Here is a 23,073-nt window from a genome sequence, read left to right as displayed (position 1 = left end):
TTTAAGTTTGGAGTTGTGGTGTTCTCTTTAAATGAAGCTGAGGTCTGTGAAACTGTTAGCAAATTGACTCTTCACAGGAAAGACAGGAAAAAAGAGATTATTAGGTTATTTCATTGTTAGGTGAGAAAGTGATTGTAGCAAGGAAAGATTGAATTGTTTTCTTTCACAGCACACAGCAAGTTGATGTAATGGGAAAAGTGTGGGCATTATAATTAGATTGATTTGGAATCCTACACGGCATTGTGTAAAATGGTTTAATTTTTCTAAGCCTCAATTTTCTCATACGTGAAATGGGAATGTAGTTTCCATTGGATGATGTGAAGGTCATTGAGAAAGTAGTTTAAAAGCTTCTTGTACCATGTTTGATCTGCTAACTGTGACTGCATTTAGTAGTATTAAGAGCTACACTAGTAAGAATAGTATTCCCTCACTGATATTGGGGGTTAACTTGTAATTTTTAGAGAGGTCATACTTACTTTTAATGTCAAGATTTCACCTTAGTACATCTGAGATTCCCAAGATTGGTTTTCATGGCTTATTTCTCTTTCTTAGATTTGTCTTTGCAGGACTCCCTTTTTCCAGAGAGGGGAACCCAGAGGAAGAGATTATGGCTGCTGTAGTTTTTTCAGTTGGACCTCTGGTAAGTTGGGAAAACCTCCTCTGATATGACCTGTTGTCCTGGTTTGAGAGCACGCCTACTTGTCCCAAAGTTGTGTGACTTCTCTACCTCACCCATACCCTTTTTGGTAACTGAATCAAATTGTTTGATCCATGAAAATTGGGTTCATCATAGTAAAGCTTGTAATCTATAGGGAGATTCACTATGCATATTGAAACAAATATCAAGACACCAGATCTTGGAAACAATATGTGCACAATCTTGAGATATGATAGGAAGTCTGGGAAATTTACTTATGATGTTAACTTTGTATTGTTTCCAGGAAATTTCAGTTATTTATGTGATGGTAGAATGGAGTATTTTCCAATTGGAAAATTTTGTTTAGGAAACTTTGAAAAAAGAATATATGTACACATATGCATACATACCCATACCTTAATTCATAGGGACTGTTCCCCTTGTGCCCACTCTTAGTGTTCTCCTCTTTTCTACCCATTAAGAAGTGATCAAGCTTAATAGATGACATGGAGAGAAAGAAGATGTTTAAGACACAGTGCTTGGCTGTAGGGAGCTTACAGTCTTACTGAGGTAAGGTTTACAAAAGAAACAGTTACATAATATATTTAGGTGAATGATAGTTGTTGAGCAGTATGATAAAGTTGATGAGTGCTATGTAAGAAAAGAAATGGTATATTAGTATGGGCTAAATCGGTCATGGAAAGCTCAGGAAGATGGTTAGATTTAAGCTTTGACCCAATTACAAGTGGATTTAAATGGTCATAAATTAATTGTGAGGGTACTTCAGATGAGAAGGCAAGACTCTGAGGCAGAGAACAGTTTGATTCAAGATAGATATTTGAGAAAGGACTGAAATTTAGATGTTTAAGCTGAATCTTTTGATGTTTCTCTGAAGACATTTAAGTGTATATATGCATGTGTGTGTGTTTGGGTGTGTTTGAGGTGGGTAGTAATGTGATTAAAGCTGTGTTTTAGAAGTGACTTTTTTAAATAGGAGAGACAGAAAGAAAGTAGTCCAAACAAATACAATTTGCTATAGTAATGATTCATAATAACCTGTAGTGGTGATCTTTTATTCTTGATAGCAAGAATATATAACATGTAAATAGTCCTTAAGACAGATCCTTGAAAAAATAAAATGAAAATCAAAGTGTTTCACTTTATTAGTAGATCTAAAGTATTTGTCTAGTACAGGCCTGATCAAACCCATCTCTAATTATCAGAAGTTGAGCTCACATCATCATTGATTTTCTGGAAGCTGAATATTTGTATTTTTAACGTGAGAACTTGAAAGGAAAGAACTAAGATGACATTTTTCTCAATGAAATTTAAAAATAGTTCTGTTACCCTTAATTTTAAAAAATGGCACGAGATCCAAAATCAGTAAGTACTACTAGAAGGTATAGTAACATTTCATTTAATTTATAAAGTCAGGTCCTTATAGGCATACAGTGTCTTAAGGTTTGGAAGAAAACAGTGTTGTGAGAGGTCCCTGAAATATTTCCTGAATGAGTACGGAGACATGCCCTCCAACCTCCAGGCATGGTAATGATTTTCCAACTGTAGAAAGCAGATGGTGTTAGTAACGTTTGAATATTATTCTTGAGTAAGATAGATAATTTCTGAGAAGCAAACTTCATCCTCAGGAAAAAGAATTATGTGGCATCTAAGACCCCTTATATGTTTATTTTTGTTTTGTTAGGTTATTTGTTAAAGCCTTTAAAATCTATACAGTTATATCTTTCTCAGTCTTGTGTGTGTCATTGTCTCAAACAAAATGAAAGAAAGTTATGATTGGATGTTGCCATGGACCTTAATTTCATCCCTAAGTAAAACAGTAAAAGAGGTGTATATATACCACATCTGTGGTGGACTGGTGGTGCTTGTTGAGGCTGTGCTGTATGTAACAGGTAGTCAGTCATGGAGTGATCTTATCCTGTGTCCCCTCAGAGTCCTCAAGTTTTCCAGCCAGAGGAAGATCTTCACCTTCAGGCAGAAGAGCCAGAATTTGTAAAGGTAACACTTGGCATTGTATCATAAGGGGAATGAAGTGACAGCTCCTCTTTTACTGCCCTAATTCTTAATGTTCCAATGCCATGGCAGGTTCACCATGTATACCATCTTGTTTGATCGGTGTGGTAACCCCAGGGCTAGTAGCATCAGTTTGACAGATTTCCTTTCTGTTAGTGATGGCAGCCCTAATTTGACAGGTGGTCATGTTATAATTCCTAATGAAAAAGTAGCCTGTGTCGCATATTTCACTTCTTGCCTACAGAGTTTCAATCATCTGATTCCATCTTATTACTGTGCAAACTGGATGTTTGCATAGGAAAAGAAGGGCAAGGATTGATTCTTTCTCTTTATTTACCAGTCTCCAGGAATCCTCCAAAGTTGATCAATGAGTATCCTTTTAGTTTTATAATGAAATAATAATTTTAAATATATTAGATATTTTTGAAATCACAGTTATTGTTCTTATTGACGTTCAAGTCTTCCCATCTTTGGCTAGTGGGAACCTCTTTAAGTTGTCTCCAATGTCTTAGGTATCCTGGTAGTCTTTTAGAGTTTCCTTGCTTTTAATTATTACAGAAAGTTCCAGGTCCTTGTTTCATTTAGTGGAATCTGTAGAGGTCACAGTATAAACTGCATAGAAGTACCTTTTTGGTTATCATTTCTAGACCTTTTCAGTGGACAAAGCTAGGAAGTATGATGGGATATTTTGCTTAAACTATTTTGTGAGTTTATACCAATATTTCCAATTCAGTTTTGAATCTCTGGAGATTATACATAACCTCATTGATATTGAATCTATATGTTCTTTCTCCCATGGCAGATTTATTAGCTCTGAATGATACCAGTATTCTAATTTGCTTTATCCAACACTGCACACGCAATGTGGGTAAATGCTATGGCTGGTAAAGAATCTGCCTGCAATGCAGAAGACCTGGGTTTGATCCCTGGGTAGGGAAGATTACTCTGGAGTAGGAAATGGCAGCCCACTCTATTCGTGCTGGGGAATTCCATGGACAGAGGAGTCTGGCGGGCTACAGTACATGGGGTGGCAAAAGAATCAGACATGACTGAGCAACTAACACACACACAACAGTTACAAAATAGCTTAGCATTTCCATCACTGCCACCAGCAATAGGATTATTTACTGAAAATGTGCTGTTTTTTACAGTTCTTTTTCTCCTCAGAATATCTCTCTCAAGATATATACAGAAAAATTACTGTGTTTTAAAGATGCTCAAAATAGTTCCTCTCTGATGAATGTGTATGCTACCAGTTGATTTCATTTTACTTTTAATTTTTAGGAATTGCTTTTTTAAATTTAGTTTTTCTTTTATAATAATATAAAGTATTTGTATGGATCAAAAGTCAAATCTACAAGGCAGGAAATATTCAAGGAAATTTAGCTTCTGTTCTAGTTCTCTTCACTCTATTTCCTCCTTCCTCTAATAGGTAACCATTAAAACAATGTTATAGCTCATTCTTTTATTTTTTTTTACAAGACGCATATAAATATATTTTATAACCTGACCAAAAAAGCTCCTCAAGTTCCCATGATTTCTTATTGTTCTTTCTCAGGCAGCTTATAATATTCTATAACTATAATCTGAATGATAAACTATGTATTTTATTAAGCCATATTTTATAGAATAGAACTGAAAAAAAGTTGATAATATACGTAAGGCAGGATTTTGAGGAAGGAAACATTTGGGTGGAAACTGCTAGTTTTCTTCCCCAGTTTTGTATGTATTAATCTACCTAATAGGTCTAACTGTACAGTCCCCTGTGGGATCTCTGTATTTATTTCAGGAATCAGTGACATTTGAAGATGTGGCTGTAGACTTCACATTGGAAGAGTGGAGGTTGATGGACCCTACACAGAGGGACCTGCACAAGGACGTGATGCTAGAGAATTACAGGAATCTTGTCTCCTTGGGTAAGGATAAGCTCTGTGCTTATGTACCTGCCACTGGACCAGTTTTACTGAAAATAATAGATTCTCTAAAATACTCAACTGAATTTTGGGTTAGAATTTAAGCATTAAAATCTCAGTCATATTGTTAAGAGTTATACTGTCTCTTGCTCTTAACTTAATGGTCTGCCAATTGTAGAGTAAAAAATATATACTTCATTGTAATCTTGGAGAGTGTTGACAGTCCCTCCAATTGAGGACTAAAGTTTTTTCCAGTCATTTCCAGAGTAAGAGTTATCAGTGCCTCTATAAAGAATGAACAAATGTGTTTATTTTCTTTCTAAACAGATTATTTCCAAACCTAGGATTACAGTCTAGAGCTTCTTTGAGGTCCCTTTGTAATTCTCTACCACACTGCTATACAGTAGGATGTTCTCCTGTGATGGGAATTTGCTGGATCTGTGCTGTCCAGTATGACAGGCAGTAGATACTGTGACTACTGAGAACTTGAAATCTGGCTAGTAAAATGAAAAACTGAATTTTAAATTGTATATAATTTTAACTAATTTAAATTCACAGTTAAATAGCCATAGGTGGCTCTTGGCAGCTACCTTGGACAGCACACCTCTAGAACTTCTCATAGCCACTCCACACAGGAAATAAAAGAGCGGTTGACCCTGGTTCTTGCTCATGCTGCTGCTGCTAAGTCACTTCAGTCGTGTCTGACGCTGTGCGACCCCACAGACGGCAGCCCACCAGGCTCCCCCGTCCCTGGGATTCTCCAGGCGAGAACACTGGAGTGGGTTGCCATTTCCTTCTCCAGAGCATGAAAGTGAAAAGTGAAAGTGAAGTCGCTCAGTCATGTCCTGCTGTTAGCGACCCCATGGACTGCAGCCTACCAGGCTCCTCTGTCCATGGGATTTTCCAGGCAAGAGTACTGGAGTGGGGTGCCATTGCCTTCTCCGGGTTCTTGCTCATAGGCACAGTCAAATCCTATTCGTTTTTCTCTGAGCAGGGCTTGCAATTTCCAAACCAGACATGATATCTCATTTGGAGGATGGAAAAGGACCTTGGGTGGTAGTGAGAGAAATTTCAAGAACCCCCTTTTCAGGTGAGTTAATAAGAAACTGGAGGATGAGATTTATTTAAAGTCAGTGGGTCATGGATGGAGCAGAATATTTGAAATATCTGGGTGGTATCTTTGTTCAAAGCTGTATTAGAAGAAAAGATTCTCCCCATCTCGTCCTCTCTCCTTACACCTCCCTCCTGCCTTTTCTCCCTCTCTCCCTTTTTCTCTCCTTTCTCCCTCATCTCTGCCCTGTACTTGTAGTCCCCGTCCCATCCTATTTTATTTTCTTGGGAACATGATTTTCATAATTGTTCTTTCATTTCTTCTTCACTCTTCAATTCTCTCCTCTCCAGTTAGCTTTATGTTTTTCTCATTTGTTTAACTATTATGTATCTGATATCTCTTCTTTCATTTTCCTGAAAGTACTTTCTTAAGGATCATCACTGATTTCTTTTAGCTAAACCTGTTGACTGATTATTTAACTTTCTTCACTTACAAGCCTGCTGAACCCCCCTCCACTCTTCCAGGACCTTAACTTATTGAGAATATGAACAATAAATCAGTTGAGAATCAAAGTACAGTATTTACCTATTTAACCAATATTTACCCTTTTAACTAAGATTATTTTTCTTCTACTTAAAGAACACCTTTCAATACTCTCTTTTATTATATATGCTGGTGTCATATTCTCTCCATTTTTCTTTTTCCCTAAAAAAAATCCTGTCACTTTAATCCATTTAGATATTTAAATTATCTGGGTTTTAGTCCTTGGGTTCTAGAGTGGTCTTTTTTTGGTGACCCTGAATTCAGACCTTTGTCCTACCCTGTGAATTCATTGAAAGTTCTACTTAACTTGAGTTTTAAAATCATCAAACCATTTTTTTTTTTCATAAAACCATTTTACTAACCACAGATTTTGATTCCATTTTTTTTTAATTTAGATGTGATTACTTGGAAATAAATTAAAATTTTTCAAGAAGTTTGAAAGTGTTTTAAAAAGTAAAATATTAAGTTTACATATACAAATAAATTATAAGACCACCACCACCCAGTATAATTGTTTAAGAAAACTTTGAAACTGTCAGTTTCTTAAGACCCATAAAAAGGTTGCAAAACTACTCTTGATAAAAGTAATTTTCGTTATTTGTAATATTCACAACTATATTAATTTTGACTAGTTCAACCTACTTTCTGAAAAATCAGTGTCTTCCATAAATGTTCTGTAAAAAGATACAGAAAAGAACATTTTTTAAAAAATAATATATGTATGTATAACTGAATCACTTTGCTGCACAGCAGTAATTAATACAACATTGTATAATAAATCAACTCTACTTAAATAGATAAATACAATTTTTTAAATCTACTAAATTGAGAGCAAGAAAAAAAAAAGATACATCTGAAAACTTGACGAAGCTATTCTGACAAGGAAATATCAGAGAAAGCCCTCACAGAAAAGCTAGTGAACAAATAATGAAAACAAGTGGAAAGTATTGTTGGGGATGAATGTCTGGTTTGTGGAGTAAATGGGAATCAAGGAAATAGTTACAGCTTTTGAAGAAGCTCTCTAAGGAATTTGACTCTAAAAGGAATGAGAAAAGGAAGAAATATTTTAGAAACTTGGACCGTAGAAGGGTTACCAGGAATGAATTTTTTTTAGTAGGAAGAAAGCTCATTGAATTACTGCTGTGGTTCTTTGCTCAATCAGCCACACTTAACCCTACCTCCTCCTTCATAGAAAACAAGGCCAGTTTGCAAGCAGTTAAAGACACCTGTTGATTATCAACTCAAGCTTCCCTTTTGTTATGCTGTTAATACAATCTCCTCAACCTGAAATAGGAGTCATTTGATTTTTCTTTATTTCCTCCCAGAGTTGGAGACCAAACCTACAACCAAGAATACTATACCAACAGAGGATTTTTCTAAAAAACATTTATCACAGGAGGCCATTGTAGAGAAACTCACAGAGAATGGTCTATGGGACCCTGGAATGGGAGGATTATGGAAATGGGGTGACAGGATACTGAGACTGCAGTATAGTCAGCAGAGTCCTGTGGGCCAAAGAATAGTTAAACACACGAAAATCCCCACTATTCAGAAAGGCTTTGAGTTTGGATCTGCTCTTCTTCCAGAACCAGAAGTTATCGCAGAAGAACCCCATGGCAAATACCAAACACATGATGGAAATTTTACAGAGGGTTTAGATTTGATCACAGATACCCATCTGAGAAAGGAAATTTGCAAGGATACAGAAGGCAGCAAAGTCATAAGCCCTGCCTCAGAACTCACTTTAGGGAAAAAACCCAATAATAAAGAAAAACCCTATAAATGTAGTACATGTGAAAAGGCCTTCCGTTATAGGTCATTACTCATTCAACATCAGAGAACTCACACTAAAGAAAAACCTTACGAATGTAATGAATGTGGGAAAATGTTCAGCCAGCCTTCTTATCTTAGTCAACATAAAAAAATTCACAGTGGAGAAAAACCCTATAAATGTAGTGAATGTGGAAAGGCTTTCATTGCTTCTTCATCACTTATGGTGCATCAGAGAATTCATACTAAGGAGAAACCTTATCAATGCAATGTCTGTGGAAAATCTTTTAGCCAGTGTGCGCGCCTTAATCAACACCAGAGAATTCAAACTGGAGAGAAGCCTTATAAATGTAGTGAATGCGGGAAAGCTTTTAGTGATAAATCAAAACTTGCAAGACATCAGGAAACTCACAATGGAGAGAAACCCTACAAATGTAATGATTGTGGGAAAGCCTTTAGGAATAAGTCATATCTTAGTGTACATCAGAAGACCCATACTGAAGAGAAACCATATAAATGCAATGAGTGTGGAAAATCTTTCAAGAATACCACAATCTTTAATGTTCATCAGAGAATTCATACTGGAGAGAAGCCCTTTAGGTGTAATGAATGTGGAAAAGCCTACAGAAGTAATTCCAGTCTTATTGTACATATCAGAACTCACACTGGGGAAAAACCCTATGAATGTAATGAATGTGGGAAAGCATTCAATCGTATAGCAAATTTCACAGAACATCAGAGGATTCATACTGGAGAAAAACCCTATAAATGTAATGAATGTGGAAAAGCATTCATTAATTATTCATGCCTTAGTGTACACCACAGGATGCATACAGGAGAGAAACCTTATAAGTGTAATGAATGTGGAAAGGCCTTCATGCGTTCTTCATCTCTAATTATACATCAGCGAATTCATACTGAGGAGAAACCTTATCTCTGTAATGAATGTGGGGAATCTTTCAGAATAAAATCACATTTAACTGTACATCAGAGGATTCATACTGGCGAGAAACCATATAAATGTACTGACTGTGAGAGGGCATTTACCAAAATGGTAAATCTCAAGGAGCACCAGAAAATTCACACTGGCGTGAAACCCTACACATGCTACAACTGTGGAAAATGCTTCAGAACTAAGTCATACCTTATTGTACATCAGAGGACCCACACTGGAGAAAAACCATATAAATGTAATGAATGTGAGAAAGCTTTCACTAATACATCACAGCTTACTGTGCATCAGAGAAGGCATACTGGAGAGAAACCCTATAAATGTAATGAATGTGGGAAAGTTTTCACAAGTAACTCAGGCTTTAATACCCATCAAAGGACACATACCGGGGAGAAGCCATTTAAATGTAATGACTGTGGCAAAGCATTTAGCCAGATGGTACATGTTACAGAACATCAGAAAATCCATAGTGGAGAGAAACCCTATAAATGCGATGTCTGTGGAAAAGCCTTCAGGAGGGGTTCATACCTTACAGTTCATTGGAGGACACATACTGGAGAAAAACCCTACTCGTGTAAGGAATGCGGGAAAGGTTGTATTACTCTATCACAGCTAACTCTGCACCAGAGAATTCATACCGGGGAGAGGCCCTATAGATGTGAAGAATGTGGAAAAGCCTTCAGAACTAACTCAGACTTTATTGTGCATCTGAGGATGCACACTGGAGAAAAACCCTATAAATGTAGTGAATGTGGAAAAGCCTTTAGGAGTAGCTCCAGCCTTACTGTACATCAAAGAACACATCAGAGAGAAATTCAGTTAATATAGAGAACAGCAAATCATCGTTCAGACAGTAACAAGAATCTTATAAACTGTACATTTTATGAATGTGGAAAACATCCAGGAGCAATTCACTGGAAAATACACACTGAAGAGATGCTTTATAAGAATGTAGAAAAGCAGTTGGTCATCTTAAATCTTAGAAATTATAAGAAAATTCATAATAAAAAGGGCATATGAAAGCCTTCATCCAAATTTCATATTTTATTCATTTAACAAGTTGTCTTCAATGATTTGCTTATATATATTATATATTATTACATATTTTTATATATATTCCTATTGGCGTGTCTATATTTCTTACAAATCTGGAGGTGCTCTTAATGTATTTGAGATATTAATCCTTTCTCACGTGTGTTCCAAATGTTTTTCTTAACCTAGTATTTGTCTTTGTATTTTTGATATAGTAAAAGATTGTAAGTCTTTAATTTTTTATAGTAAAACATCTTTTCCTTTTTATATTCCTGATTTATTCAGTTAAAAGGACCCATGTAATCCCCAGGTTATATATAACCTCTTAAATTTGTTTCTAAGATTTTTATAATTTTATTCTTTACATTGAGGTTTTAATCCATCTGGACTAGATGGCTGTTCATAGAAAAACAACTCCAAATGCATTAACCTATGACAATATTATGAACCTAAATAAATAGTACTCAGGGAAGTGCATATTAAAACAACCCATGAGATGTTACTTCCACTTTGTGGAGTTGGCAAAAATTAAGAGCTGTTTTGCTAGTGGAGTTTGGTAAACCATATACTCATACAAAATGGTTATATCAACTTATATTTCCACTTGCAATCCAGCTATATACTTTTTAGATTTTTAAGTAAAACTTTAAAAGCATTTTGACCCAGCAGTCTCACTTTGAGAATTTGCTGCACAGAAATAGTAGCATCAGTGCAAAAGTATATGCATAAGTAAGGATGTTTGTTAAAGTATTATTTGTAGAGAGAGACAGGGATGAAACCCAACTAGAGACAAAGTGAATGCCAATGAATTGGGGAATGGGTGAATTAACTGTTATATAGCCATACCATGGAACAACATGAGAGTGATTTTTTTATTAAGTAATTTTTAAAATGAGTTATATTTACACTAGTTGACTAAAAGGTGTTTCCACAATTTTTTGGTAAGTAATTGGTTTATTACAGAGATGTATATGTACAAAATTTCATTTTTGTTAAAGCAATGATCACATGCATTTGTGTGTATATGTGTGCATGTGATTAGATGAGCATGGAAACAGGTAACAAGAATATACACCAAGCTGTTAATATTGGTTACCTCAAAGGGAGGGGGAAAAGGAGAAGCATGAGATAAGTGTGGGGAAAGACTGGGATAACAGAAAAATGTAAATGCAATGTATATGGTATAAAACTATGAATTTGTGTAAACATTTGATAACCATGAATGAAGGGATGGTCTCCAAAAGTTAATGACATTCATTTCAGATTTTTTTGAGAATCCAGTGTTGTTTTGTTTGTTTTACCTCTCTTTGTTTTTCCATATTTTTCAGTTTTTCTTTGCAGTGAGCATGTAATATTTATGTAAACATTGAAAACCTATTTTTTTGTGAAGCCAATTTTTTTTTTCCTGTGGACACCTGTCATGTCCCAGGAATTACCCTGGATGCTGAGTACTTCTTGGCAGGGCAGGAGTGGTTATGGATCTTAAGAACTTGGGAACTGGTTTGGATGCTGCCTAAATTCCAAAGAAATTATCCAGTGTTTCACCACCACCCCTCACTCTCTCAGTTTCATTTGGAGGAGGTAATAGAAATTTCAGGTAGATGCAAAATATATCCAAGAATATCTGGAACTTGTGTCCAGGTTATAGACCAGAAGGTTTGCAAGCCTCAGGACAAGTTCCACTTTCAACATGGCACCAAAGGAGATCACAGTGGTGAAAAGGTCTGTGTATAGCTCCACACAACACTGCATTACTGGAGTATAGAGAGGGAAACAGCCAAGGACTCCCAAGTTCATTTTAAAGTATTAGAAATACTTTCCAATACTTAGTATTGGAAATACTAAGAGAGTCCTGCAGTCAAAATGGGAACCCAGAGGCTGTAATCCTGGTCCCAGAAGGCCCTAACAGACCATGGACCTGACCCCTGAAAAGAACAAGGCATGTAGGGCAACACTTTAATGGAGACTGAAGGAAAGTCAGATTTCCTCCCACAATGTTGTGAAGGGGATCTCGGGTGAGTGATGGGAACTATCTCCCTAAAATGAATTTGACATTGTGGTTAAAATGACTATTTTGATTGAATTTTAATAGTGAAATTTATTAACTATTACTAAATGTGTCTTTGGACAAAACGTATCACTTTCTGATTGGAAAGTTTTGAGGGTCTAACCTTGAAATACTACCCTTAAAGAAACTATATTGTCAGTCTGCATGACATGATACCAACCCTGTTGGCTGTTCCTTTCTGCCTTCAAACCCTCATCACACCTACACCCCATCTGCCTTACCTCCCCAAGAAAAGAGCAAAGCAGTAAGATCAGCAGGTTAAAGTGACATTAGAACTGAAAGATGTCCTTTGGACTTGGGGGCACAGATAATGCAGGGCACCTTTACTAGAGCAGTTCCATGAACTGGAAGGTGCCAGAGCCTGGTTCCAGGGTATAGTGTTATCATGTTAGAAGTTTGATCTGTATCACCTTATGCTCTACTGATGTTGAGTCTGTTTCTAGGTGTTTACTTGAATATCTAGGCTTCTTGAATATCCTCTCTTGAGAAGTGCCATTCAAGACTTTCTCCGATTTTTGAATTAATAACTCTTTCTGGTTATTTGCAGGTTATTAGAATATCTTTCTATATTATAGATATAGTTTTCTTTCAGTTTGTGTCTGCATGGTGTGTTAGGCAGAATTCTAAATTGCTCCCTAAACTTCTGGCCCCTGGTATGCAAGAGGTTCCCAGTTACTCAGTCAAAGACTAATCTAGGTACTTTTGTGAAAGGATTTTGCAAATATAACTGAAGTCCCAAATCAATTGACTCAGAATAGTGAAATTACCCTCAGTGGGCCAGACCAAATCAGTAAGAAGTGTGGGGCTCCTCCTGGTGAGTGAGATTGGGAATATGAGGAGGAGTCAGTGTGAGCCACTTTCTTCATTTCTGACCTTGAAGACAGAGGGGCCACATGACCAGGAATGTGCACCCTGTAGGACCTGAGAGCAGCTTGTGACTGAGCCCAGCAAGGAAACAGGAACATCAGTCCTGTAACTGCAAGGAGCTGAATTTTGCTAACAAGTTGATTTAGCTCAGAAATGGATTCTTCCTCAGCCTTCAGACAAGAATCAACCCAGCTGACTCCTTGATTTCAGCCTTTGAGACCTGAGCAGAGAACCCAACCTCACTGTGCTTGGACTCCTGACGCACAGAGCTGTGGGCTAATAAACAGTTGTTGTTTTAAGCCACTGTTTCCATTAATGTGTTATGCAGCAGTAGAAAGCAAATATACACGATATATGTCTTTCTCCTATTTTTTACTTTTAACCTAATCTGTGTCCTTATATTTACAGTATGTCTTCTGTAAGCAGCATCCATTTAGGGTCTTATCTTTATCTAGTCTGACAATCTCTGTAGTTTAATTGTTGAGTGTAATCCATTTTAATTTCATGTAATTACTCATTGGGTGTAAGTCTGCTTGTGTTACCTTGTTTCTTCCATTTCTCCTTTCTTGCTTTTCTTTGTATTAATCAAATATGCTTCATTATCTCATATTCTACTCTATGCAACTTAATTATACATTCAGTTATTATTTCTGTTGCTACCCTAGAGCAGCAGGACTATTTTCATAATCTAAGGCATTATTTACCTTTCTCATTCTCATTTTTCATACTCATTTTCTCATGAGTATAGATTACTGTTTTTCAGAAGTTGCATGGCATGAGATATTGCAAAATATTTAACTCAAAAGAAGATCTCAGAATTCAGCTGTCTTATGTTGAGCCATTGTTACTGAGTGAACTGTGTCCCTCACCCCTCAAATTCATGTGCTGAGACCCTGACTCCCAAGTGCCCAGGAATGTCTGCCTTAGGACATAGGCCCTTTAAAGAGGTGATAAGTTAAAAGCTGCCTTTCCACAAGGAGGTTTTCCTTGTGGCTCAGATGGTAGAGTCCACCTGCAATGCAGGAGACCCAGGTTCGATCCCTGGGTCCAGAAGATCCCCTGGAGGAGGGCATGGCAGTCCACTCCAGTATTCTTGCCTGGAGAAGCTCATGGACAGAGAAGAAGCCTGGTGGGCTACAGTCCATGGGGTCGCATTGAGTCAAACATGACTGAGCGACTAACATACAAGTTAAAATGAGGCTGTTAGGATGGCTTCTAAATACAGTCTGACTGGTGTCCTTATGAGAAGAGGAAACATGGATGGACAGAGAGTCCACCAGCAGTGCACACTCAAAGGGACAACCATGTGAAGAGGCCACAGGAGGGTAGCTACCAGCAAGCCAAGGAGAGGGGCCTCAGGAGAAACCAGCCTTGCAGACACCTGGCTCCTGGACTTCTGTCCCCAGAACCGTGAGTAGATAAACTCCTGTCATTTAAGCCATTTTGTCTGTGGTGCTTTTGTTATAGCAGACCTCACAAACTATTCCAGTCAGGCATTAAAAGAGATTTGCAAAAAATTTCAAACACCACCACTCTTAGCACTAATTTTTTGTTTTGAAGATTTTTTTTCAAAAATATTTTTCAGTATCATATTGTAAGTTTAGTATTTTTAATCAATGAAACAGTAAACATTTTTCCAATTTTAGTTTCAAATACAGTAAATACTGATATAATCTATAAAAATAAAAAGTCTTGGTTTCCTTAATTTTTAAAATTTTAAGGTTGTCCTAATATTGAAACATCTGAAAAATCATTACCCCTAAAATGTCTTTGACTCATTGGAGCACTCTTGAAATTAGTATTTCAGTATTTCAAAGCAATGAAAAAAAATAATGGTTTAATTCCCTTGATACTCTGCCTTTTGTTCCATTTTGTTTTAAACTCCAAAAGATACCACCATCACTGTTTTAAACCGTGTTTACTCATATTTATTCATGTATTTGCCTATTCCTGTGTTCTTAGTTTTTCCCTGACTTTCCTCATTCTAACTGGATCATGTTCCCTTTACCTGGTTATCAGAGCATCCAGTGGCTTATCTTAGCTTTTATCTTTACCGTTTTTTTTTTTTTTTTTTTGTATATTTACTTTGCATTCATTTAGGTAGGGTGTTTTCATTGGGATAAGGATTCTAGTCTTGCGTTTGCTTTTCATTATAGCTAATTTTGGGGATCTTTTTCATAACCTAAAATAAAATGGCATTCCACTGTCTCTCACTGTGATCCAGGTCTCTCTTAAAGCTTCCTCTGTCTCCCACCTTTCTTCTCTGTGTGCATCAAACTATACACCTCCAGTGTCTTAATCTGCTAATAAACCCACATTTTGAATTTTTAACTTTAGTTAGATTTTCTTTATTTCTGGAATGTTCGTCCTGTCTTTATATGGATTCTAGGTATCTGCTGAAATTCTCCATTCTCTTTTCATAAATATATTAATATATATTTCAAGTCCCGGACAGTTAACTACAGTAGCTACACCTTGGAACCTACTCCTATGTCGTTTTTCTTGCCATCTAGTCAGCTGTTATCTTTTTTTTTTTTTTTAATTTATTTTTAAATGGAGGATATTTGCTTTATATAATTTTTAATACACCTACTAAATATTAGTACAATATTTCATTTGAGGCCAGCTATTGTAAGTATAAAAATTGCAGAGATCCCTGGTTTATCTTCCTTTACAGAGGATAAGGTTTTATTTTAACAGAGTACTAGTGGATCACGTTAAAGTTGGTCTGTCTCGGTTTTGTCCTTGCTCTAGAGCATGGTTCTCCTAGAGTCTCAGCGCAAGCTCCAAGGCGTTTGCCAAGCCCATCTCACTTGGTAGAGCTTGATCTTGAACTGTAATCTCTATCTTCCCTGTACTGTGCCAGCTGCTGAAATCAGCTCATCCATTTAACCTCTCCTAACCTCACTTTCCCGGGTGGCTTCCCCGGTGGCTCAGAGAGTAAAGAATCTGCCTGCAATGCAGGAGACCTGAATTCGATTCCTTGGCTGGGAAGATCCCCTGGAAAAGGAAATGGCAACCAACTCCAATATTCTTGCCTGGAAAATCCTCTGTCCCATGGACAGAGGAGCCTGGTGGGCTACAGTTCATGGGGTTGCAAAAAGTCAGACACAACTGAGTGACTAACACACACACACACAGTCTCACCTTTAAAAGGTGCTGCTTTTTACAGGGTTTCTCTTGTTTCACAGCTTGGAAGTCAGCTAAAGGTTTCAGGGAAAATAACTGTAAACCTTTCTCCTCTAGGATATCACCCCTTTGTCTTCCAGCGACACCCCTAAACTCTGACAGTAAGAGCAGAATTTTCTCCCTGGGCTCCATAAACAGAGGAAAAGCCAGGTAAATGTAAGCCCAGTTCCTACACTTCATTTCTATCCAAGATCTAAGTTGATGTCCATCAGCTTCTGTTTAGTCACTCAGTGCTGACAACACAAGCTTAAATTTTGAAGCCCTGGTGGCAGAGACGGAAGCTGTGTGTATATGCCCATCGTCCCAGGCTGCCCCTTCCCAAGGCTTGTTCACTTTCTGCAACTGCTGACTGTCCAGCCTTCTAGCCTCAGGCTCCCTAGTGCTAGGTCCCTAATATGGTTACCACCCCACTAGGAGACCAGTCAGACACTTGGTGGCAAGTTAGTACCACTGGATCCCTTCTGTTTTCAAAACAACAGCAATTCATATGACTGAATCAACTCATATTCTAACTATTTGCTTTCCTTTCCTGCTTGCAAGGTCTCAGACAAAACCACTCACTATCTTGGGACACATAGAATGTTTGATTTATCCACATGATAACATCCACATAATAAACAAGGAGCTTTATCCTTTATCCTTTATCCTTTATCAAACTTTACAGCAGAGGAGGTTAACAGAGTGTGCATAGTCTCACAGGATCCACTAATCGTATCACCAGCCAAGTCCCCAGAAGCTTCCAGGGTGATGGACACTGGAGCTGGAATGGCCTGTTAAAAGGCATGCCATAAGTGCCAGTGTAGGCCACACTTTGTAGAACAGTTAATTCAGGAAACACCTTGATAGTCATTGATAGTACCTTTGAGATGTAAACTGCAACTGCTGCCAGGGGACCAGGCAGCAACAAGACTGCTGCAGGGATATCTGATCCTGATCTCTAGGAGAGGGTGGGACTGTTCCTGCAGTGGGGGAAGGGAGGCATATGCTTGGCACCCAGGTAATTCCCCATTGTCTTACAATAGCTTCTAATACCAACTTACCCATCTTGGTGGTGAATAATGCACACAGCAGTCATAGCCTGAGGAGCACACGGCAACCAGGGCCCCAAGGATGAATGAAGGAGTCTTGTCACTGGGTAAGCCACCAGGATGAGTGCAGGTGCTGGCTGAAGTTGAGGAGGCAACAATGAATATAAATTACAACCTTAAGACCAACAGCAGGAGGAGAGGAGACTGTAGTTCATCCCCCTTCTTCCAGGAAAACAGACCCTCCAGAATCCTGGTGTTTCCTCTCTCAAAAGTCATATGAAGTGAATCCAAGTGATGAAACAGTGGGCTGCCCAGTCCCCACTTTCAGAACTGAAGTGTTTATTCTCCACACCCTAGACATGCTGTTGGCAGGCAGTCCTGAGGTTGAGAGTCACCTCACCCCTGAAGCAGACCAGTTCCTGGGACAGCCCACATCCAACGACTAGTTGACCCAGAAGTAGAGATCTGGCCTTTCCACTTAACGCTGAGGCAGTTGTGAACTTGGAGCTCTTCATGGGGTCACTGAGTCTGCAAAACAGCTGTCTCCTCTCTCTACCCAGTCCTGCTTCCTTCTCTTGTGATCTCAAAACCCTCCATGCAAAGATCCACTCAGAGTCAGCTGGGGAACCCAACCTGGGGTATTCTTCCTCCTTCCTCTCATATTTCAAAAATCTAGACTCTGCTTCTGGAAAAGAGCAGCTAAAATTGCTGCTGATTCTTCACTGTTACAAACAATTTTAATAACCCTACAGGAAAATATCCTTAACTGTTTTCCATGGGGTCATAAAAATGGAATTTCTGGGACAGAGTGCACATATTAATAAGGCCTTTTGATACACATGCCAAGTGCCTTCCAAAAGCCCTGACTCTCACCAGTTATATGTGAGGGTGCCTCCCACCCCCATATCTTTGCCAATACTGGGCAATTGCATCCTTTTTAATAATTGCTATTTTGACACTGCATTCACCAAGTTGGAGAATTTTTGCATCCCATACAAATTGGAAAAGGAATCTTCATGTAAAATTCTTTCCATGTAAAATCTCTGTACAGTCCATGGAATTCTCCAGGCAAGAATACTGGAGTGGGTAGCTATTCTCTTCTCCAGGGGATCTTTCCAACCCAGGAATTGAACCCAAGGTCTCCAGCATTGCAGGCAGATTCTTTACCAGCTGAGCTACTAGGGAAGCCCATGAAATCTCTAGAAGAAGGAAATGAGCTTTTGAGAACAGCAAAATAACTGAGGAGAGCAGGATCCCAATCTTCAAGAGAAAACTCAACTCCTGCCAGCCCCTCTGTACCAAGGATTTCCCTGAAACCACCATGTGAGCAGAGCACCACCCTGTCACTTTAGGTGATACTTTCACCATAGAAAATCCTGACGTTCCACATCCCCAGGCAGTAGATACCCCAGGAGACCCAAGTACATCCAGAAATGTGATAAGAGAATCAGTACAACAGCAGATTCTAGACTCGAGTCTCCTGAGGAGAAAGCTGTTGTTTCCCTCACAGTGATTTCTCTGTGGGGCCAGTGCTCGTGGCTTTCCAAGGCAGAAGGGAAGGAAGTTAGTGTAATAGGGCCAGAGCTTCTAAAATTTATGTTCATCATCCACATTGTCCAGAAAAAAAAAAGTTAAATCAACATTCACCAGAAGGGAAATTGGTGAGCAATAATAAACAGAACAGTCAATAGAAACATCCAGAAATGATCCAGACCTGGAGTGAACAGTCAAAACTGCTATGATTCATATGTTTAGAAAGCTAGAAGGAAAGAGGGTTACAACTGATTTTTATTTTATTTAAAAAAAAAAAAAAAAAAAAACGCGAGCGGGCGAGGAGGCCCGAGGCGCGAGTGGCGAGGGCGGCGACGGCGCTTCCCGGGCCCGGTGCCTCTCGGCCCGCGACTCCCCACAACTGATTTTTAAAACATCTGGGATAGAATATTTCAAAACAATTAAAATCTGCCAGAAATCAAGTGGAAATTTTAGAACTGCAAGATAAAATATTTGAAATTCATATTACTAAACAGAAACAGACGGACATTAAGAACAGACTTGTGGTTGCCAAGGGCGAGAGGAGTGGGGAGTATTGGATTGGGAGTTTAGGATTAGCAGATGTAAATTATTATATGGGGCTTCCCTGGTGGCTCAGCAGCAAAGAATCCACCTGTAATGGAGAAGAGACGTGTTTAGTCCCTGGAGAAGGAAATGGCAATCCATTCCAGTACTCTTGCCTCCAGTACTCTTCCATGGACAGAGGAGCCTGGTGGGCTACAGTCCATGGGGTCACAAAAGAGTTGGACACGCCTTGGTGACTAAAAACAAACAAATGGATTACTACAACCTTCAACAATTTTTTAAAAACCGGTAAAGGGGAGAATCTGATTACTTCTGTATTTGAAAAAAATCGCCATTTGGTATTTCGGTAGATTTTAACTGTACCAGTCTGATAGATAAAATTTGATATATCTATGCAATGGAATATTATTAGGCACCAAGAAAGAATGAAGTGTTGATACATGCAGCAACATGGATGAATCTTGGAAATATTATGCAAAAACTATGGGAAAGTGGTTGAGTAACCTATGCTTGCATCCACACCAGAAAGTACTGTGTAGCTGTAAGAAAGAAAAGAAAGATCTCAACAAACTGATGTGGAGTGATTTCCTTTTCACTAAGCTAAAAAAAAGCAAAGGGCAAAATAATAATTATAGTGTGCTATCCTTTAACTAAGAAAGAAAAGGGTGTAATAGAATAAACATGTACCTGCCCATTTGTGCAAAAGGATGCAGGAAGGATCAACCAGAAACTGAAAAGATTAGTTACCTACAGCTGTAGTTGGTGAACAGCTGGAAAGAAGAGGGCAATGAGTCTGGGTAATAGAGATGACAAGAGAGTGACACAGTTTTTAATATACCCTTTCACACAGCTCTGGCACTTGGAACTATGGTAATATTTTACAAATGCTGAAGTTTAAAGAAAATAATTAAAAGTAATCAGGGAGTATGTGCCTGCATGAACCAGAAATGGAATATAAAAGTAGCAACCTAACTGTACTACAGATAAATAATATAACCAGGCATGAAGGACTTGGGGAAGAGAAGAACTAATGTAAATAACTTTGAAAAACAGTATTTTGCCTGTAAAGCTAAAGGCAAAAACAAAAAGCCATACACATATAAGGTAATCCTCTTAGTAAATCTTTTCTTACAGGTGCATAGGTTAGTAATTCTCAAACACATATATGTATGTTTGCATATGTATAATAAGTGCATATATTATGACTAATGAGAGCTGTGTTTCTCAGTGTCAGAGAAGCTACAAATAATGAAAAGGAGGGTGACAGCCCATTGTAATGAGCACACCTAACAACCAGATCTTGATTTCTTAAAACCACACTCCAAAAACATGAATCAGAGCTCCTTGGAGAAATGGTTTTCTGGTTAATTCCTGATGCAGGGAAACTAAAAAATAATCCTGGGACATCTTGTGTCAGAAACTAAAAAGTGCTGAAAACAGGATGCAGATGTCAAAAGGCCACATGAACCAACCAGAAGGACTTGTAGCCAAAGCTGGGAGACTTTCAGGAACATTATTAAAAATGATATTCTATGGATTAAAAGAGTTTTCCTGGTAGCTCAGATGGTAAAGAATCTGCTTGCAATGTAAGAGACCTGGGTTCAATCCCTAGGTTGGGAAGATCCACTGGGGGAATAAATAGCAACCCACTCCAGTATATTTGCCTGGGAAATCCCATGGACAGGGAAACCTGGTGGGCCCCAGTCCATGGGATCGCCAAGAGTCAAACAGGACTGGGCAACTAATACACATGGATTAAAACTATAATTTTTAAAATATCCATGAATCTGTATTGATGCAAATAAATAAATGAATATGTAATACCTAAGTCAATGGAAGAGAATACCAGTTCTTCTGTTTTTGTTTTCAACTTTTTGGTCCTGAGGGATCTTAGTTCCCCAACAAGGAATCGAATCAGTGGCCCCTACAATGGCAGTGCAGAGCCTTAACTAACCAGCCACCAGGAAAACCCCAAGAAGTACCACTTCTTTCCCATAGAAGAATTGTGTTGATGAACATGGATGGAAAAGGGGAAACAGAAAATGACCATGAGACAAACACCACAGTCATAGTTGTTGCAGTCAAGTCTGCGTGCTAAAATTGGTGCAAGTTTGAAGAGAAACAGCTTGCATAGCCTGAAAGCATTTACCCCGAAATATTTATTAATTACCAAGGGGGAAATAGTAGCATACAGCAGAGGACCACCATGGAAAGCATAACTAAATGATGTAAGTCAGCCTTCTCTGGTACCAAGACACACTGACAACAGAAATGTGAGATCTGAGAACGGGGTGGATGAAAAGTGACACACGCCCCAGACAGAACACCACCATCAGTTTTTACCGATGCACATCTGAGTGATAAAATTATGAAGCAGGGAAGACCTTTCCATAGACATCCAGGTCGATTGCTTGTGGGGGGAGGAAGGCAGATAAGCTCTTGGGGTGGCTGGCAGGTCTGGGGGAAGCAAGGGTTTGCGATCCTCTTTGTTTTCTGCCAATTTCTCTAACTGCTCTACTTTACAGCAAAGGAGGTTTAACACACACAGGTGGACACTCATGTATGTGGTGGTGGTTTAGTCCCTAAGTCGTGTCCGACTCTTGCAACCCCATGTATCCTGCCAGGTTCCTCTGCCCATGGAATTCTCCAGGCAAGAATACTGGAGTAGGTTGGAAATCTGGAAAGAAATACATCAAAATGCTTTACAGCGGGTGGTGGGATTATTGATTTTAATTGTTACTGCACTCTTCTGTAATGTTCAAAAATGACGGGGGATGGCGAGGGGTGGACACAGGAGCATCTAATTTTTTGCCAAGTTCCAAAGTCACCTCTCAGCTGTGCCCGCCGATTTCCGGTTTTGTTCCCCTCTTTAACGGTTTTCAGCGGCGGGAACCGGTACTGCGCTCACCCCACCCCCGCACCGGCCGGACTTGGGGTTTTGCAGCTGCTTCCCCGCCTGGGCTTGGGTGGGCCGGGAGTCCTGGGAGCTCGCACAGCCATTGTCCTCCGCCCAATTCTCGGTCTTTTCCTGTTTGACCAGAAGTTCACCGGGAAAGCAAAGGGTTTAGTCCGAGAAGCGACCTGGATGGGCGGGACTGAGGAGCCTTAAAAGGATCAAAATTCAGGTGTCCTCTGTGACCCCGTGGCGCAATGGTAGCGCGTCTGACTCCAGATCAGAAGGTTGCGTGTTCAAATCACGTCGGGGTCATAGCTTCTCATTTTCCCACCAAGCGAACCTAGGACTTTGGACCGCTTAGGATTGGTTCGTGCTTCTGTGCTCCTATTCCTCTGCAACAGTGTCGTTTTCTTATCTGACAGGGGTGACTTGAAAGACTCCTGGTGGTGTGAACTGAGCACTGCAGCCCCTTGTCACCCGAAGAGCTATTTTAAAAAGAGATACACAGTACAGGCTTCCCTGGTGGCTCAGTTAGTAAAGAGTCTCCCTGCAATGTGGAAGACCTGGGTTCAATCCCTGGGTCAGGAAGATCTCGTGGAGAATGAAAGGGCTACCCACTTCAGTATTCTTGCTGGGAGAACCCATCCTATGGACAGAGGAGCCTGGTGGGCTATAGCCCAAAGTGGGACTGGACTGAGTGGTTAACATGCAAACAGCACAACAATAGAAGACAGGACAAGAGAGTTACTGGGAAACTAAATGTAAATTATTTTTAAACACATGAAAATAACTTCTTTATATGATTAGAGAAATGCAAATTAAAATTCAACAAGTTATTTTTAACCTGTGAGACTAACTAACCTATGATCAAAAAGCTTTTATTAAATTGCATTGCTCACATACTCAAAGCTATGGAGATAAAGGAACATAGCCCAAGACCAGAGGAAATTAAAATAATTATAAAAGACTACTTTTCAGCCAGTTTAGAAAAGTTTCCTAGCATATTTTTCAGTATTGCTT

At 38.9% G+C, this 23,073-nt stretch overlaps 1 protein-coding gene and 1 non-coding gene across 3 annotated transcripts in view; both read left to right on the top strand.

Annotated features, from left to right (window-relative positions):
- LOC136149246 (zinc finger protein 624) overlaps window positions 1-13,115 on the top strand; it is a 32,247-nt gene extending 19,132 nt beyond the window's left edge. The window contains exons 1-6 of one of the 2 annotated variants that reach the window (XM_065909365.1): window positions 548-640; window positions 1,120-1,207; window positions 2,588-2,653; window positions 4,458-4,584; window positions 5,576-5,671; window positions 7,501-13,115. In XM_065909365.1, coding sequence (XP_065765437.1) covers window positions 4,515-4,584; window positions 5,576-5,671; window positions 7,501-9,725 — 2,391 coding nt within the window. In that variant the 5' untranslated portion in view covers window positions 548-640; window positions 1,120-1,207; window positions 2,588-2,653; window positions 4,458-4,514 and the 3' untranslated portion in view covers window positions 9,726-13,115. Of the gene's footprint in view, window positions 1-547; window positions 641-1,119; window positions 1,208-2,587; window positions 2,654-4,457; window positions 4,585-5,575; window positions 5,672-7,500 lie in introns of those variants that run through there. The other variant, XM_065909364.1, reaches the window with a different exon arrangement.
- A 9,178-nt stretch (window positions 13,116-22,293) lies between these two features.
- On the top strand, window positions 22,294-22,365 carry TRNAW-CCA (transfer RNA tryptophan (anticodon CCA)). The gene has a single exon. It is a non-coding gene; the product is annotated as a tRNA-Trp (tRNA).
- The last annotated feature ends 708 nt before the right edge of the window (window positions 22,366-23,073 follow it).

This window comes from Muntiacus reevesi, chromosome 18, assembly GCF_963930625.1.
Source record: "Muntiacus reevesi chromosome 18, mMunRee1.1, whole genome shotgun sequence".
Lineage (NCBI taxonomy): Eukaryota > Metazoa > Chordata > Mammalia > Artiodactyla > Cervidae > Muntiacus > Muntiacus reevesi.
This window is presented reverse-complemented; position numbering and strand designations above follow the sequence as displayed.